The sequence below is a fragment of the Scyliorhinus torazame genome, chromosome 13 (genome assembly GCF_047496885.1).
Source record: "Scyliorhinus torazame isolate Kashiwa2021f chromosome 13, sScyTor2.1, whole genome shotgun sequence".
In the NCBI taxonomy this organism is placed as follows: domain Eukaryota; kingdom Metazoa; phylum Chordata; class Chondrichthyes; order Carcharhiniformes; family Scyliorhinidae; genus Scyliorhinus; species Scyliorhinus torazame.
Window position 1 is genome coordinate 190,786,208 of NC_092719.1, and position 17,307 is coordinate 190,803,514.

The window sequence follows — 17,307 nt, forward strand, 5'->3', positions numbered from 1 at the left end:
CCAGGCTCCAGCGCATTCTCCTTCGGCTCCGCAGGTTTGATTTTGAATTGGTTTAGACACCTGGGAAGGATCTAATCACGCGGATGCCCTTTCCCGTGCCATCACCTCACCATGTGAGCAGGTAGACTTCATGCACAACATTGAGGCGCAGTTGAAACTATGTGCCAGCACCCTCCCGTCATCTGACGACCACTCGGCATCATTTGGGAGGAGACCGCCAAGGACCCACTGCTGCAGCGGGTCATACATCACCTCACGAATGGCTGGCAGAAAGGGCAATGCCCCCAATACTATAATGTAAAGGATGACAGTTGTCGAGGGGATCCTTCTGAAAGTGGATCGCATCGTCATTCCGCGCAGCCTCCAGAGCTTGGTGCTCACGCAGATACACGAGGGACACCTCGGCATTGAGAAGTGTAGGCGCAGGGCCCGGCAAGCTTTCTATTGGCCCGGCATCAATGAGGACATCTCAAATATGGTCCTCAACTGCGTGACACGCCAGTGGTTCCTGCCTGCTCAGCCAGCATGAGCTTGTGACCTCTCCATGGTCTAAAGTTGGTGTGGACCTCTTTCACGCCAACGGGCGTGACTACGTCCTGATAATTGATTACTTCTCCAGTTACTCAGAGGTAGTGAAACTATCGGACCTAACATCCCGGACCGTAATACGGGCCTGTAAAGAGGCATTCGCCAGGCATGGAATTCGTAAGGCTCACGGTCATGAGCGACAACGGTCCCTGTTTCTTCAGTCAAAAATGGTCCAACTTTGCAAAGCAATACCACTTCCAGCCCATCACCTCGAGCCCGCATTACCCACAATCTAATGGGAAGGTCGAAAAAGGAGTCCATATCGTGAAGCAAATGCTCTGTAAGGCTGCGGACTCAGCTTCGGACTTCAATCTCGTTCTTCTGGCATACAGGGCAACCCCTTTATCCAATGGGTTATTTCTGGCTCAGCTCCTAATGAATCGTAACCTGCGGACGATTGTCCCAGCCATTCAGGTACCTGACCTGGATCACCTCCCAGTGTTGCAAAAGATGCAGCAGATCAGAACCAGGCAAAAGATCACATATGATGCTCACGCTACGGATCTGCCGCTCCTCTCTCCGAAGGACGCTATTCGCATTCAGTTACCTGGTGGCGGCTGGTCAGCTCCTGCTGTTGTGGTTTGACAGGCTGCTCCCAGGTCGTTTGTGGCTTGCATGGTGGATGGACCGATTGTAAGGCGCAACAGAAGGGCGCTACGCAAACTTGCATGCCCACCATCGGATCTCACTTTCCCAGATGTCACTTTGCCCGACCCAGACAACTCGCTCCATGAGGTCACCAGCCTGGCTGCATGCCAACCGGTCAAGACGCCAGCATCTCCGCCTCCACCTCTCAGGCGGTCCACAAGAATCCATCGACAGCCTCAACGATTGGACTTATAAATAATTCCCTGTATATATGATGTTATGTTTCTGCACGCTAGACACCTTACATGTACATTTCCATCCACTCACCGATTTTGTATATAGTTACTCTTGTAAATATGTTGTTTCTGCTCAAAGCAGCTGACATTATTTTTTTAAAAGGGGGATGTCATAATATGCACCCACGCACATCATGAGGTAAAAGCAGGCAGTGACAGACACCCAGGTGAGCCAATCAATGTACAGAACAGAACATGACCAATCACAAGACAGGATGCCAGAGAAGGACTTACACCTATAAAACACACGAGGCATCAGCACTCTGCCTCTTTCCACTGGTGATAGCTACAGTGATAGTTAAGGTGTACAAATCATTCAACACCTCCAACACGTGAATCAGAGCTAGCCTGGTCTATGTAGTTAGCTTTAGTTTACTAGGGTACATAGAACATAGAACATTACAGCGCAGTACAGGCCCTTCGGCCCTCGATGTTGCGCCGACCTGTGAAACCACTCTAAAGCCCATCTACACTATTCCCTTATCATCCATATGTCTATCCAATGACCATTTGAATGCCCTTAGTGTTGGCGAGTCCACTACTGTTGCAGGCAGGGCATTCCACACCCTTACTACTCTCTGAGTAAAGAACCTACCTATGACATCTGTCCTATATCTATCTCCCATTCAATTTAAAGCTATGTCCCCTCATGCTAGACATCACCATCCGAGGAAAAAGGCTCTCACTGTCCACCCTATCCAATCCTCTGATCATCTTGTATGCCTCAATTAAGTCACCTCTTAACCTTCTTCTCTCTAACGAAAACAGCCTCAAGTCCCTCAGCCTTTCCTCATAAGATCTTCCCTCCATACCAGGCAACATTCTGGTAAATCTCCTCTGCACCGTTTCCAATGCTTCCACATCCTTCCTACACTGCGGCGACCAGAATTGCATGCAATACTCCAAATGCGTCTGCACCAGAGTTTTGTACAGCTGCAACATGACCTCATGGCTCCGAAACTCAAGCCCTCTACCAATAAAAGCTAACACACCGTACGCCTTCTTAACAACCCTCTCAACCTGGGTGGCAACTTTCAGGGATCTATGTACATTGACACTGAGATCCCTCTGCTCATCCACACTGCCAAGAATCTTATCATTAGCCCAGTACTCTGTCTTCCTGTTATTCCTTCCAAAATGAATCACCTCACACTTCTCTGCATTAAACTCCGTTTGCCACCTCTCAGCCCAGCTCTGCAGCTTATCTATGTCCCTCTGTAACTTGTAACATCCTTCTGCACTGTCCACAACTCCACCGACTAGTGTCATCTGCAAATTTACTCACCCATCCTTCTACGCCCTCCTCCAGGTTATTTATAAAAATGACAAACAGCAGTGGCCCCAAAACAGATCCTTGTGGTACACCACTAGTAACTGGACTCCAGTCTGAACATTTCCCATCAATCACCACCCTTTGGCTTCTTCCAGCTAGCCAATTTCTGATCCAAACTGCTAAATCACCCTGATTCCCATGCCTCCGTATTTTCTGCAGTAGCCTACCGTGGGAAACCTTATCAAACACATTACTGAAATCCATATACGCCACATCAACTGCTTTACCCTCATCCACCTGTTTGGTCACCTTCTCAAAGAACTCAATAAGGTTTGTGAGGCACGACGTACCCTTCACAAAACCGTGTTGACTATCTCTAATCAAATTATTCCTTTCCAGATGATTATACATCCTATCTCTTATAAACCTTTCTAAGACTTTGACCACAACAGAAGTAAGGCTCACTGATCTATAGTTACCGGGGTTGTCTCTACTCCCCTTCTTGAACAAGGGGACATTTGCTATCCTCAGTCTTCTGGCACTATTCCTGTTGACAAAGATGACTTAAAGATCAAAGCCAAAGGCTCAGCAATCTCCTCCCTAGCTTCCCAGAGAATCCTAGGATAAATCCCATCCGGCCCAGGGGACTTATCTATTTTCACACTTTCCAGAATTGCTAACACCTCCTCCTTATGAACCTCAAGCCCATCTAGTCTAGTAGCCTGAATCTCAGTATTCTCCTCGACGACATTGTCTTTTTCCTGTGTGAATACTGATGAAAAATATTCATTTAGCACCTCTCCTATCTCCTCATACTTCACGCACAACTTCCCACTACTATCCTTGACTGGCCCTACTCTTACCCTAGTCATTCTTTTATTCCTGACATATCTATAGAAAGCTTTAGGGTTATCCTTGATCCTACCTGACAAAGACATGTCCCCTCCTGGCTCTTCTTAGCTCTCTCTTTAAGTCCTCCCTCGCTAACTTGTAACTCTCAAGCGCCCTAACTGAACCTTCATGTCTCATCTTTACATAAGCCTCCTTCTTCCTCTTGACAAGTGTTTCAACTGCTTTAGTAAACCACGGTTCCCTCGCTCGACCACTTCCTCCCTGGCTGACAGGTACATACTTATCAAGGGCACGCAGTAGCTGTTCCTTGAACAAGCTCCACATTTCCATTGTGCCCATCCCCTGCAGTTTTCCTCCCCATCCGATGCATCCTACATCTTGCCTCATCGCATCATAATTGCCTTTCCCCCAGATATAACTCTTGCCCTGCGGTATATACCTATCCCTTTCCATCACTAACGTAAACGTAATCGAATTGTGGTCACTATCACCAAATTGCTCACCTACCTCCAAATCGAACACCTGTCCTGGTTCATTATCCAGTACCAAATCCAATATGGCCTCGCCTCTCGTTGGCCTATCTACATACTGTGTCAGGAAACCCTCCTGCACACATTGGTTACAACACTTAGAATTATTCATTCATGAAGGAAGATGAATGCAGAAGATGAATTAGGCTAACTGTGGGGTGGAGAAGCTTACAGTGAAGGGAACAACCGTTCTATCAAATTGGACTCTGTTACTTTTTCAGGCCTCAGCGGGGCACCTTTCCTGCATGGAGGAGCTCTGGTCAACAGTGCAGGAAGAGATCGGATCTCTCCACCCCCCGACTTGACTCAACTCACCTGTTGGGGCTCCCCGAGTCCCTCCACACCCCACCTCATACTGGCAGGGCACCCCCAGGCCCAATCCCCAGCAGGGGCAAAATGCCACCTTGGCCCCTTGGCACTGCTAGCCTTGCACACTGGGAGTGCCCTGTCCAGACTGGCTCTCAGGTGGCACTGCCAGGGTGCCCAGGTGGGACTGCCAGGCTGGCAGTGCCCCAGTGCCCGGGTGGCATCAGCAGTACCAGTGTGCCACTCTGCCCTAATTCCAACCACCCGGGGCGTCTCCGATCACCTGGGAGATCCTAATCCCCCCCGCAAATTCTCCGCCTGGTCCCCGTTTGTGGGACCAGTGCTGAACGGTACCCGGTTGGGGCAAGGCCGGCTCCACAGATAAGGGGGAGCCATTTCTAAAGGGTGCCCTGATCAGTGCTGGAACCGAACTCTCTCCAATCCCATCCCACTGACAAGGAGTACCACCCCACAAGTATTGGGTGACCCCCTCCCACCCCCACGTCATTGCGGACTCTTCCCCACCCCCCCACTGTGCTACCACAAAGGTATCAGGAACTCTCCCACCCCACAACCGCGCAAGGTATTCCCTTCATAGGCAAGTTCCTACACTGGAAAATCCGTTCTCCTTCACTGGCAAGTTCTCCCCCCGCCTAAATAGGCAAGTCCTCCCTCACCTTCACTGACAAGTCCTCTCCCATAACACAGGCAAGTCCCCACCCCCTCTTCAGTGGCAATTCCCCCCTTTAGAGGCATTGCCCCACCCCCCACATAGCCAACCTGTGCTGGGGACAGTGCAAGGCACTTCCCATGCAGGTCCCTCTTCCCCTGGAGACTATACTTACCTTGGAGCTCCCAGTGGGTTCCCCTCAACTGAGTCCCGTTGCGCTGAAGCTGTTGCAAACATGCTTGAATTGTATAGTCTTTATCAGATCCCACCTGGACATTCTGGTTAATTTTGGGAACTACACTTGAAGAAAGGTACCTTGGCCTTGGACGGGATAGAGAGCAGATTTACCAGAATTATACTGGGTACTTAAAAGGTCAAATTAACAGTGGGGAGGGGGTGGGGGTTGTATAGAATTGGGTTGTACTTCCTTGAGTTCAGAAGGTTGTGGAACTTTGAAACGCAGGAGGAGCCTAAATCTCAAGAGCTAATAGCCACATCGACAAGTTCATATTCAGCAGGTACAGGTGTATTTAATAAAGAATGTTCATGCTGGGACCAGCAGAAGGTCCAGAACTACAAGCACAAATGAGATAAAAGCTAACAGTGTTGATTTGTAACTTTTGGAATTGTGTTACAGAACCAACCATGATGCTTCTTCTACCTCACTCCCCTACTATGAAAAAGACAATGGAAGGAAACAAATTGTCGAACGGCCACGTTTCTTGTACTTAATAAAGAAACAGGAAACCATTCCATATGTTCCAGACTAACTCATGGAACCAGTACATCTTACCTGTTTTTGTCCTTTCCTTTCATTCTTGCTAAAACTTGCCAAATAAAAGTGTAGATGCAAAGAAGGCATCAATTGTCATTGACAGCAGGAAGGATTTCCTGCTGATGTCCAGCTGGAATCACACAATCTCCTATTGGAGCCGACTTTGCAGTAAATACACGGCATAAATCAGATATTGTACCAAGCACTTGAGCCCACAGGATGAACATTTATGTGGCAATAATCAGAGAAATGTCACATCTATGGGGGCAACTTCTATGCGGTTAGTGCCAATAAAGAGAAGTGTTATTTACAACACAGAAGTAAAAGGTTACAAGATACTAGCTACAAAAATAGACAGGTAATCGCACGTTTTTCCCCAATGTGATACTGACCTTATTAACGGTGGAGGAAAACAAGTGAATGAGAATGGATGTCACAAAGTCATAGCTCTCAATGGCACAGTACTCATGGTTTTACATAATCATTTCAACAGAAAAGATTTCACAAGTGAACTGCAAGGATGAATACATTGAGCTCCATGTATATATATATATATATATAGATATATCAACATAATACATATATTATATATGAAAAAAGGCCGTGAGAGTTACTGAGAGCCCCAGGATAATTTCAAAATAATGAAAAATTAATGAAGGTTTAAATTAAAAATCCCAAATCTTATGACAAGTAGAGTTTTACATGTTGCCTCATAGGCTAACTTGAAGCAATGATTTGAGCAAAAGTATCAGATTCTCAAGAGCTATGCTTGACACAGATATATACACCATCAGCTCTTCCCGCAAAATACATTAATTATTATTCCAATCTACTTTCACATGAACAAACAGGGTCCAATGTAGGGGGAAGCAAGTGTGCTTATAATTTTGGCCAGAGGTGCATCATCTTCCGTATTAGATAACGACACGAAATATGTCCTTTGTGCCTGAGCGAGGCAATGGACCATTTACACATGCAATTAAGGGCCCTATAAGCCAGCCCATGTCAGCATCGGCTGCTCCCAACCAAGAGATTAGAATTGGGCATGCTAAAATTGCCCCTTCGTGTTCAAAGTTGTGCAGGTTAGGTGGGGTTACGGGGATAGGGCGGGGGAAGTGTGTTTTTTCTGAGGGTCAGTGCATGGGCTGAATGGCCTCCTTCTGCACTGTAGATATTCTAGGTCTTCTATGTCCATGTCTAAGAGGGTGGATAGCTTATTTGAATGTGGATTCAGGAAGAGCACTCCCACATAATCGCCGTTGTTCCTCCTCCAAACCCCCCCCCCCCCCCCCCCCAACCCCTCCACCCCCACCCTTCCATCGTCACCCTCACGTACCAATAGCCATGTTCCTGGTCCTGACCCCAATGGCCACCGCTCCCTGGGCCTAGACCCCTAAGCCCCCCCCCCCACTCCCAACCCAACCTTGATGAGCACCGTTGTGTCAATTCCTTCTCTATCATAGGCTTTCTATTCACTTTGTTAATGACCATTTTAAATTGATAATTCTTTATGCTGACTCCTTAACCAGACAAAATAATCTTCTATTCAATCTGTCAAAACTCCTGCATAATTTGAAACTCCTCTACCGATTCTTCTCTTGGTCTTCCCTTTGCAAGTCAGATACTTTTTGAGGTACCCCGCCTAAGTATAAAATTTATTTCACAGTTGAACTAAAAATCCCAATTTTACAATCTGTTGCGAGGAACATGAGACCATGAGATAATAGATAGGTGCAGGAGTGGCCATTCAGCCCCTTACCTACATTACACCATATAAGATCATGGCTGATCTGCTTGTGGCTTTGTGCCCATTTTCCTCTCTGCCTTCCATCACCCTTGACTCTGTTGTCGATCAAAATTCTACCTTACCCAGCCTTGAATATATGCAGCGACGCAGCCTCCACTGCTGTCTGGGGAAGTGAGCTTCAAAGATTAATGGCCTTCTGAGAGAAAAAATTCCTCCTCATCGCAGTCTTAAATCCTTACCCTTGTTGACGGTAGCTCTGAATTGGCCTTAATACCAGTCCGGTGATTAAATTATTTTGCTCAGTAAGGAGGTGAATGCGGCAAATTTAAAATTTTGAGAAATCCTTCTGGCATCTGGTTTCCCCTTAATAAACTTCATGTGACAGCATCCGTTCGTTCATGTATAAAGAGTTTGAATATTGGCAATTTATGAGAGCCCCACTGTCAGTGACAGGAAAACACAATGTAGTACCAGGGAGTTTGGGACTATAAGGGTTAATGTGGGACAGAGGAAACTGTCCTGGCCACATTGTGATGTAGAGAGTCACATTAGAGTAGGAGAGTGTAATGGTGAGTCAGGTAAAGTCGGCATGAAGGTAGCACCTCGTCAGGACTGCGTCCTGTAAGCATATAGTTAAGCGTTATTAATAAAAAGTTATTGTTCAACCATACAAGCCTCTAGACATCTTCATGAGATAACACACAACCATACTACAAGATGGCAGCAGGTGAAGGACCCCAAAATCCCGAAGAATGAAGAAATAAACAAACTGCTCTCGGACAAAGAAACTCCATTACAGGCATGGAAGCTGAAGGGCAGAAGAAAGATCCACTGTACAGTGTAAAAGAACTATAGCAAAGCATGTGGAGATTCACAGCGAAACCGGATTCGAAGGCAGAGTCAAAGGACCTAGCCAGATCATAAAAAGGGTGAGCAAACACCAAAAAATGGCTGAAATAAACATTTAAATTTGGCACAATAATCAAGAAGCACTTCCTGACTGACTGCTTAACGAACTTGAAGAACAAAGCATCCTTGATCCAGAGTCGGCACCATGACACACGGTGACCGCACGTGAATGCAAAGAGAAAATTTAAACGACAAGTCAGGTCAAAAAATTAATTCTCCAAGCTCAGGAAAGTTTTTCTGCAGAATTGGTAAGTTATAATGGCTCTGTAACATTGACGGGAGCACGCCAAATCCCGACAAGCGTGGGAAGAAAAACAAACTTTAAAGCCGTATTCTCCTCTGCTGAAAATGGTTATAGATGGTAAATCATCACTGCCGCACCAATTAAGGCCGGTGGGAAAACCTGACCAGATACAAAATTGGGCATCATGGAGAATTCTTAAGATATATGATAGCATAAGGATTGAAGAAGAAAACAGAGGCTGAACAGGTGATTACACTATTATATTCAGTAGGTGCAATAGCCAATGACATAACTGCTAGACAAGAAATAAATGAATCTTCCAATCACTTGTGAAGAAATTATGAAGTTCTTTGACACCTACTTTAACCTAAGAAGCAATAACATTTTGGAGTGAGCAAAATTTAACAAGAGAGTCCGAAAGCCTGGGGAACCCGCAGACTCTTAACTAAGTGAATTATACAGATTTGCTGAAGATGGTGGCCTTGAGTCAGAGCTCATAAGAGACCAGAAAATAGTGGCAGTGGCTGATAATACTTTTGGATGTACTCCAATCTAAAGATCTGACTTTGGAAAAAGCCATGCAAATACTCAGACAATCAGATGGAGTCAAACTGTGGTACAGTGCAACCTAGAGCAACATAAAATGATAGATGGACAAGGCGATCCTAGGGCAAGGAAAGCAATGCCCAAGCAAAACACAAGGTGGTGGCAGACCATGCCAGTGCTGTGATGCCGACAGACCACACAGATGCATGCACTGAGCAGTAATCACTCAAAAGTGTCCACGTGGTTGCAAAGAAGTCTAAATCCAAAAACATTGAAAAATGTGGAGGATTCCAAATGAGTCCATGAGATCGATGAGCCAGACCAAGAAGAAGCTACCAATGCTTCTTGAAGGAAATGAAGGATCCAGATTCACATTGTGGAATGCTGACATACCTGGAAATGGTCATCTCATGAATTTCAAAATAGTCACAGGAACCAGTGTGACGGTCCTGTTGGATAAGGAATCATGGCTAATGAAACAATGTTTGTAGCCACCTACCACACAGTTATATGGACCAGGGGGCATCTAGCTCCAGATCTAAGGTATATTGTAAGCAATGTTTCAATATAAAAGCAAACAAATACTGGAGAGGCTATATGTCCTCCATAACTAAGATTTATTTTCTCCAGAGCAGGAAAACCGGTGTCAACCTCAACCTCATTCAAAAGATTGATGACATTAACCAGCATGGATCTGGTTCCGACCTTAACAGAATGGGGTTCTGAAGCCAAACGGGCTCATTCACATCTGCGTCGACCAGATACACCTCAGAACAGAAGGGAAATCCATTTGATGTCCTCGGAGGACCACAGTTTGATCAAACTCTCTAAGGGCACAATGTTCTCAAAGGTTGATGGCAACAGCAGCTCCTGGCAGATTCTGTTAATCAGAAATCTAAGTTACTGACAACTCTTATCACGCCTTTGGAAGATTCTGCTACAATTGTTTGCCCTTTGGCTTCACTTCAGCACCCACGATTCTTCAGTTCAATATATCAGCCATCTTACAAGGCCTAAAAGGTGTCCCCCTCCATATGGAAGATTTCCTTGATCACAGTAAAACAGTGAAGGAACATGATAGTAGACTCACAGCTGTCTTGAAAAGGAGGACTGGCGCTGAATGATAAGTGAGAGTTCACAAAGACCTTGATTCAGTTCTTAGGTCATATTGTGAACATCAAAGGCATCGTGGTGAATCCACACAAACCAAAGGCAATTAATGAGTTTCCAACCCTGTCATCTGTTTCAGACCTCCAAAGACGCCAGGGCATAGTGCACCAGTTGCTGAAACTTCTGCCCAACCTGGCGCAGATCACAGAGCCTCTGTAACATCTTCTTAAGAAGGCCCAAACGTGGTGGTGGAATGCACAGCATGGGCAAGCATTCTGTCAGATCAAAGACGCGGTGCTCTCACCAGATATTGTGGCTCACTATGACATATCCTTGCCAACTACAATCACAGTGGAGGCCTCATCAACAAGACTAGGGGCAGTCCTAGTCCAGGAGCAGCTGGATGGATGTCGTTGACCAGCATATTGCTCATCTAGGGGGCTGTCAGACACAGTGATGCGGTATGCAGTCACTGAAAAAAAAGTATTGGCCGTCATGTGGGCTTGTGAGAGTTTCTCTAACTATATTGTTGGGCTGAGGGTGATCATTAAGACCAACCATTGGTCTCAATCTTGAACATAAACAAAACTCACCAGGATGCCCCCAGAATTCAGTCGTATCTTATGCGCTTTTCATAAGAGACAATGTATGTCCAGGGGAAACATGAAATGAATGTGGACACACTGTCCAGGGCCACAGTTGACCATCAATGTCAATCTGGTCTACAAGCTCAAGCCATATTGCCAGGTTATGACAACACACCTGCTGATGAGCTCCAAAATGCTTCAACAGACACATCTGCAGCTGATGCGAGATGATAAGTGCGACGGCACTGTCAGTATTGCCTTCAAGGTTTGTCACTGCAGCATCTAGGTGGCAATGTTATGAAATTTACTTCAATCAGCAGAAACATTTCACTGTAATTGATTATCTGCTGTTGAGCAGTTGGTCATTCCCGTCACATTCCGGCAATCTTACAACAAATCCACTTGGGCATCGCAAAGTGCAGAGCACACGCTCAATCTGCAGTGTGGTGAGTAGGAAAATCAAGAGCAACTGAACAGATGATTTTCAACTGTCAGATGTGCGCACAGCACATTCCAGCCCAGAGGAAGCCCCCTATCCACAAAGTTTATATTGGGCCATAGGAACATTGGGAACTGTTTGATTCATAATGTCCAAATGACCGAGGAGAGAGAATTCAGAATGTCCAAATGACCTAATAGCACGTCTTTCGGGACTTGTGGGAGGAAACCGGAGCACCCGGAGGAAACCCATGCAGACAGGGGGAGAACGTGCAGACTCCGCACAGACAGTGACCCAAGCGGGAATTGAACCTGGGACCCGGCGGTATGAAGCCGTAGTGCTAACAACTATGCTACCGTGCTGCCCGAATGGCAAGTCCTCCCTCCTCATTTTTGATTACTTCGCTCAGTGGATTGAAGTGAAGCATTTACACACAATCACCATTGAATCGGTCATTACTTTGTTGAAATAAACTTTGGCATCTATGGCATCCTGGGCCAGGTGGTGGCTGACAAGGATCCACAGCTTGCTAATCAATGCTTCACTCATTTTGTCAGGAATTCGGATTTCAACATCTCACTAGCTCCCCAAGGTACCTAACGGAGAGATGGAATGGAGAGTTTGCACTATTAAACCCCCTCCACCCAATACAATATGGATTATCCCCATTAGAGTTGTTGATGGACAGAAATCATTGCACTCAACTTCCCATGCTGCTGAAGAAGTGAATCCCAGGGTTGTCAGTCATGGACTATCAGAAGGTTCAAGACCAAGAACAATCCTATAAACAGCGACAAGCTTCCACTTATAATAGGAGGTACTGCCCAGGTTAAACAAAGGTGACAAGGTTTGGATCAGTGACCACGACAGAGAAGGTGTCCTGAGGGATGAAGATCAACAATGGTATTACTTGATACATACCTCAGAAGGGGCAATCAGATGGAACAGGAGAAGTCTTCTCCCCATTCCCTCTGGCGAACCTCCTATCCTACAGTTGAGCAGATAAGATGTAGAAACACCAAGCACTGCAACGTCAACTCCAGGCCAACAAAGTCAGCCCAAAGCAGTTGAGACGGCCACTCTTCCAAATTTGAAAAGACAAGATCTGGAAGAAAAGTAAAGCCTCCAGACCGTCTGAATCTGTAAAGTCAGAGACTTGTGGGGAGAAGGGGTAGCATGTAAATATTATTGTAAATACATTTGGGTAAAGCTTTGGGGAGGGTGCGATGTGGTATTAGGATTTTGGGGGCTGTAAGGATTAAATGTAGGACTGGGGGAACAGTATGACTGACATTATGATGTAGAACGTCATTTGGGAGTAGTAGAATGTAGCAGTGGGTCTGGTAAAAGTTGGCATGAGGATTGCACCAAGTCAGGACTGTATCAGTATATATGTACATAGTTACCTGTTGCTAATAAACAGTTATTGTTCAACCATACAAGCCTCTAGGCCTCTTCACGAGACAACATGCAACCATCCAACACATTGCCCAAAAACCTGGCTGAATTCCATAACAGGGTAAATGCTTGTGCTTTTGATCACAGGCCCTGGGTGTGCTTTTGGTACGCATTCAGCAGGAAGTAAACCCTCACCTGGGTGATACATGCTCCAGTAAATGCAACTATGACAGCAACTACATTCACTGTCAGCTGGAACTGTAGGAACTTGGAGATGCTGTCATAAACATTACGGCCCCACATGACCGCCTTCACGATGCTGCTGAAATTATCATCGGTCAAGATAATGTCGGAGGCTTCTTTCGCTACATCAGTGCCAGCAATGCCCTAAAATACAATTAAAAAAAAGTTAACCAACACGGCTGATGTCAGGAAAGCTCTTTATTTAACAGCTTCCGGGGAAAATAAAATAAAAACAAATTTGATTCTTAAATTAATATTTTTTCAAACCATTTTGAACAAATGACTCTCATTGTTATGATAACAAGAGTTATCATAATTAATAGTTATTAGATATTAATTAAGTTATTATAACGACCAGACTGATTAAAACCATTCATTAGATGACGTTCATTAATAAGGCATTGTCAATATTTGGGAATGAAACACTTTTCCCAACCATTGTTAGTCAGGTCAGGGAGGTACGATGTTAACATGGTTTTTGCAGGGCATCTTGTCAGCAAGAACAGTGTGCCTTAATTCAAATCTCAGAAAAACATCTCCTGCTGTACTGAAGTGATATTGAACTTCCTGCAGCAACCATTCTTACAACAGCCGTGGGTTGCAACAAAATCAAGAACCAGATTGTGCCGAATTCTGTCTATTTTTGTGTGTTGTGCACTCGCTAGCCATTTGGCTGAAGGATTTCTGGCTTGCCAATTGGAAATTTGTATTCACAAAACATTGGAAACGCAAGTCAGCTACAGTCATTACAAGTAGGTTTTTGAAAGTGCCATTTACAGATGAAGACTTGAGTTGGGGGATTTCCAGGTGAACATATTCTACTGTCTTTGCATGAAACAATCTCCAGGGTTACAGCCTTGACATAAAATTAAAATGAGCCGTTCAGAAGATCCATATCCTTAAAATGCGTTGGCCTGAATCTTCTAAACAGCAGGGAGTATCGGGTGGGAGGTGGGGAGTGCGGCCGTGTAAGTTACCCAGGTATTGGACTAGGTTTTAACCTGTCTAACATTTGCTGGGTAACTATTCAGGCAAGTCCTACAGAGCAGTCGAAAGTTAGCTCAGAGTCAGAGATTTTGCAGAGGATTCCGGAAAGTAAGGGAATTGCCCATCGGAAGTTTAAACTTCCAGGCAATTCACATGTAGGTCCACGTGCCAGGACCTCCACAGGATCCTGACTTGTATCTTCCGTCATACATCCAGTCTCCCGATGATCTGGAGGCTGGAGGTTTTGAGTCATTATGGTTCTCGTGAGCTGGGTAGGAACTTATAGCATATGTGTTACAGCATGCCTGGTGTTCTAATGTCATCGATATAAACTGATGGTGTATGACAAAACTGGTGTGCTTAGAGAGAAAATACATACTCCAAGATATTTTATTGTCTTGAGACAATATATATTGTGATTATTCCTTTGGAGATTCTGATAGTATTTTGGGTGCAAAAACAAAAATCAAGTAATGATTTGTTAGGGGGAATCCAGGAGTGTGAAATGCTTCTTATCATGTTGATTGTGGGATTAGAAATGAAGTCTACATCATAAACATTTATGATTTATAGGGGTACTCAATGTTGAATTTTCTCTCAGAAAGAACTCTACAGGGAAAGTAGGTGCTCCATTCTGAAAGACATTTTGCCCATCCTTATTTATTTATAAAGAACAAAGAACATAAGAAATAAGAGAAGGCAAAGGCCATTCAGCCCCTCTACCCTACTGGTTTATATATGGAGTAATAGATGTCCAGGAGTGAGTTGCAGACTGCAATCTAATAGAGGGGTTTGGGTTGGTTTATATACAGAATAACAAATACAGAGTAGTGAACTACAGACTGGAATGGACAGCTGGTTTGTGATGCAGAGCAAGGCCAACAGCACGGGTTCAATTCCCGTACCGGCTGGGGTCATTCATGAAGGCCCCGTCTTCTCAGCCTTGCCCCTCGGCTGAGGTGTGGTGATCCTCAGGTTAAATCACCAGCAGTCAGCTCTCCCCCACAAAGGGGAAAGCAGCCCATGGTCACCTGGGACTATAGCGACTTTACCTTTATTCGATAAAATCTTGGCTGACCTGATTGTGGCCATAACCCCACTTCCCTGCCGCGTGCCCCCCCTCCACTCCCCATTTACCTCGGCTCCCTTTTCAATCAAATTTTTTTTTCCGAATCATCCTTGAATAATCAATGACCCAGCCTCCACTGCTTGCTGGGGGAGAGTATTCCAAACACTCATGACCCCTGAGAGAAGAAATTTCTTCTCATCTCCATCTTAAATGAGTAACCCCCTTCTTATTTTGAAACTGTGCTCCCTAGTTCTAGATTCCCCTTAAGGAGAAACATCTTCTCAGTGTCTACCCAGTCGAGCCCCCTCAGAATATGTTTCAATACGATTATAGCTTACAGTTGACAGATTATGAGATCTAGGAACCAGCAGGCATACACCCATTCCTTCAGAGGAAACATTGTTGGGCCTGGATTTGGACAGTCACATTTTTCTGAACACCACTCAGTATTGGCCCAACATTTGCTCATAAAAAAAAAAACTCTCATCCCAGGTCTTAGCCCTCTGAATGTTTTTATCGTTCTACCATGAGATGTAGGCATCACTAGCTAGACCAGCATTTGTTGCTCATCCCTGATCCTTGAACTGAAAGGTGTGTTGGGCCATCTGAGGGCAGCTAGGAATCAATTAGTGTCTGGTGTCACATGTAGACCAGACCAAGAAAAGATGGCATTTTTTCCTTCCCTAAAGGACATTAGTGAACCAGATGTTTTTTATGACAATCTCCATTACTGAGACTTGTTTTATATTCCATTAACTGAATTTAGCTGCCATGGTGGGATTTGAACCCATATCCCCAGAGCATCAGCCTGAGCTTCTGGATTGCTAGTCCAGTGACATTACCACTACGCCACCATCTCTGAACTACTTCCAATGCTGGCATGTCCCTCCTTAAGAAAGGTGACTGAAACAAACACAGTATTCTAGCTATGTTCTCACCAATGCCCTGTATTGTTCTTGCAAGGTTTCCGTATTTTTATAATCCATCACCCTTACAATGAAGGTCAAAATTCCACTTGCCTTCCTAATTATTTCCATACATGCATGCTAATTTTTTGTGATTCATATACAAGGCCACACAAACCCCAATCTATTTCAGTATTCATTAGTTTCTCTCCATTTAAATAATATTCTGCTTTTCTATCCTCCCTTCCAAAATGGACAACCTCACATTTTCCCATATTGCGAAATGAAATTAAATGAAAATTGCTTATTGTCATAAGTAGGCTTCAAATGAAGTTACTGTGAAAAGCCCCTAGTCACCACATTCCGGCGCCTGTTTGGGGAGGCTGGTACGGGAATTGAACCGTGCTGCTGGCCTGTCTTGGTCTGCTTTCAAAGCCAGCGATTTAGCCCTGTGCCAAACCAGCCCCTGGTTGTACACCAGCTGCCAAATCTTTGCCCACTCCTATAACCTATCTATATCCCTTCACAGACCTCGTGTGATCCTTTCTGTATCTTCAGGAAATGTGGCTACGATACAGTTGGTCCCTATATCCAATTGTTACTCATCAATATAGAGTGTAAGTAATTGAGGGCCCAGCACTGATCGTTGTGGCACTCCACTAGTTACAGTTCCCATCCTGAAAATGATTCATTTAAACTATGAGCTCGGCCCTGTGATAAATCTATGTGATCTGGTTGCCATGGGGACAGGAGACCCAGGTCAAGCCTTCTTAAAAGTCACATGCCAAATTTAACATCTGGACACAAAGGAAAATACACATGAATTTACTGCTGCTAGACTTGCAAACTCAGAGACCCTAGAGAGAGAGAGAGGGAGAGAGAGAGATGCTGCTGTGTGTGCAAAGCAGGAAAGCTACAGCTGTAAGAGCAGGATGCTTATGAGAGTTTTTATTCAAAAAGACGACGATGGAACGTTTGGAGATCAAAGTGGACTTTACAGCTGGGTAGTGGAGGATTCGATTACGCTCAAAGGTTGCGTAAGGACAACTTTGTTTGAAAGGTCATTGGAATATTTACCTTGATGTGGCAGGGATGAGGCCTGCTGAAATGCAGGAGCGATTTGGACATTTCTGCTGAGAGTGTGGTGTAATGCATAACTGCACGTGGGGTTCTCGGTTGTGTTAAGAAGTTACTAAGGGATACCTTTTCTGTAGTTTACTGTATTAGTTAATGAAGTAATGTTTA

At 44.9% G+C, this 17,307-nt stretch overlaps 1 protein-coding gene across 16 annotated transcripts in view; it reads right to left on the minus strand.

Annotated features, from left to right (window-relative positions):
• Nucleotides 1-17,307, minus strand: part of atp2b2 (ATPase plasma membrane Ca2+ transporting 2) — a 1,245,322-nt gene that overhangs the window by 49,161 nt on the left and 1,178,854 nt on the right. For all 16 annotated transcript variants that reach the window (XM_072472614.1, XM_072472624.1, XM_072472623.1 and 13 more), the window contains one exon: nucleotides 13,054-13,245. In XM_072472614.1, the coding sequence (XP_072328715.1) occupies nucleotides 13,054-13,245 (192 nt within the window). The remainder of the gene's footprint in view (nucleotides 1-13,053; nucleotides 13,246-17,307) is intronic.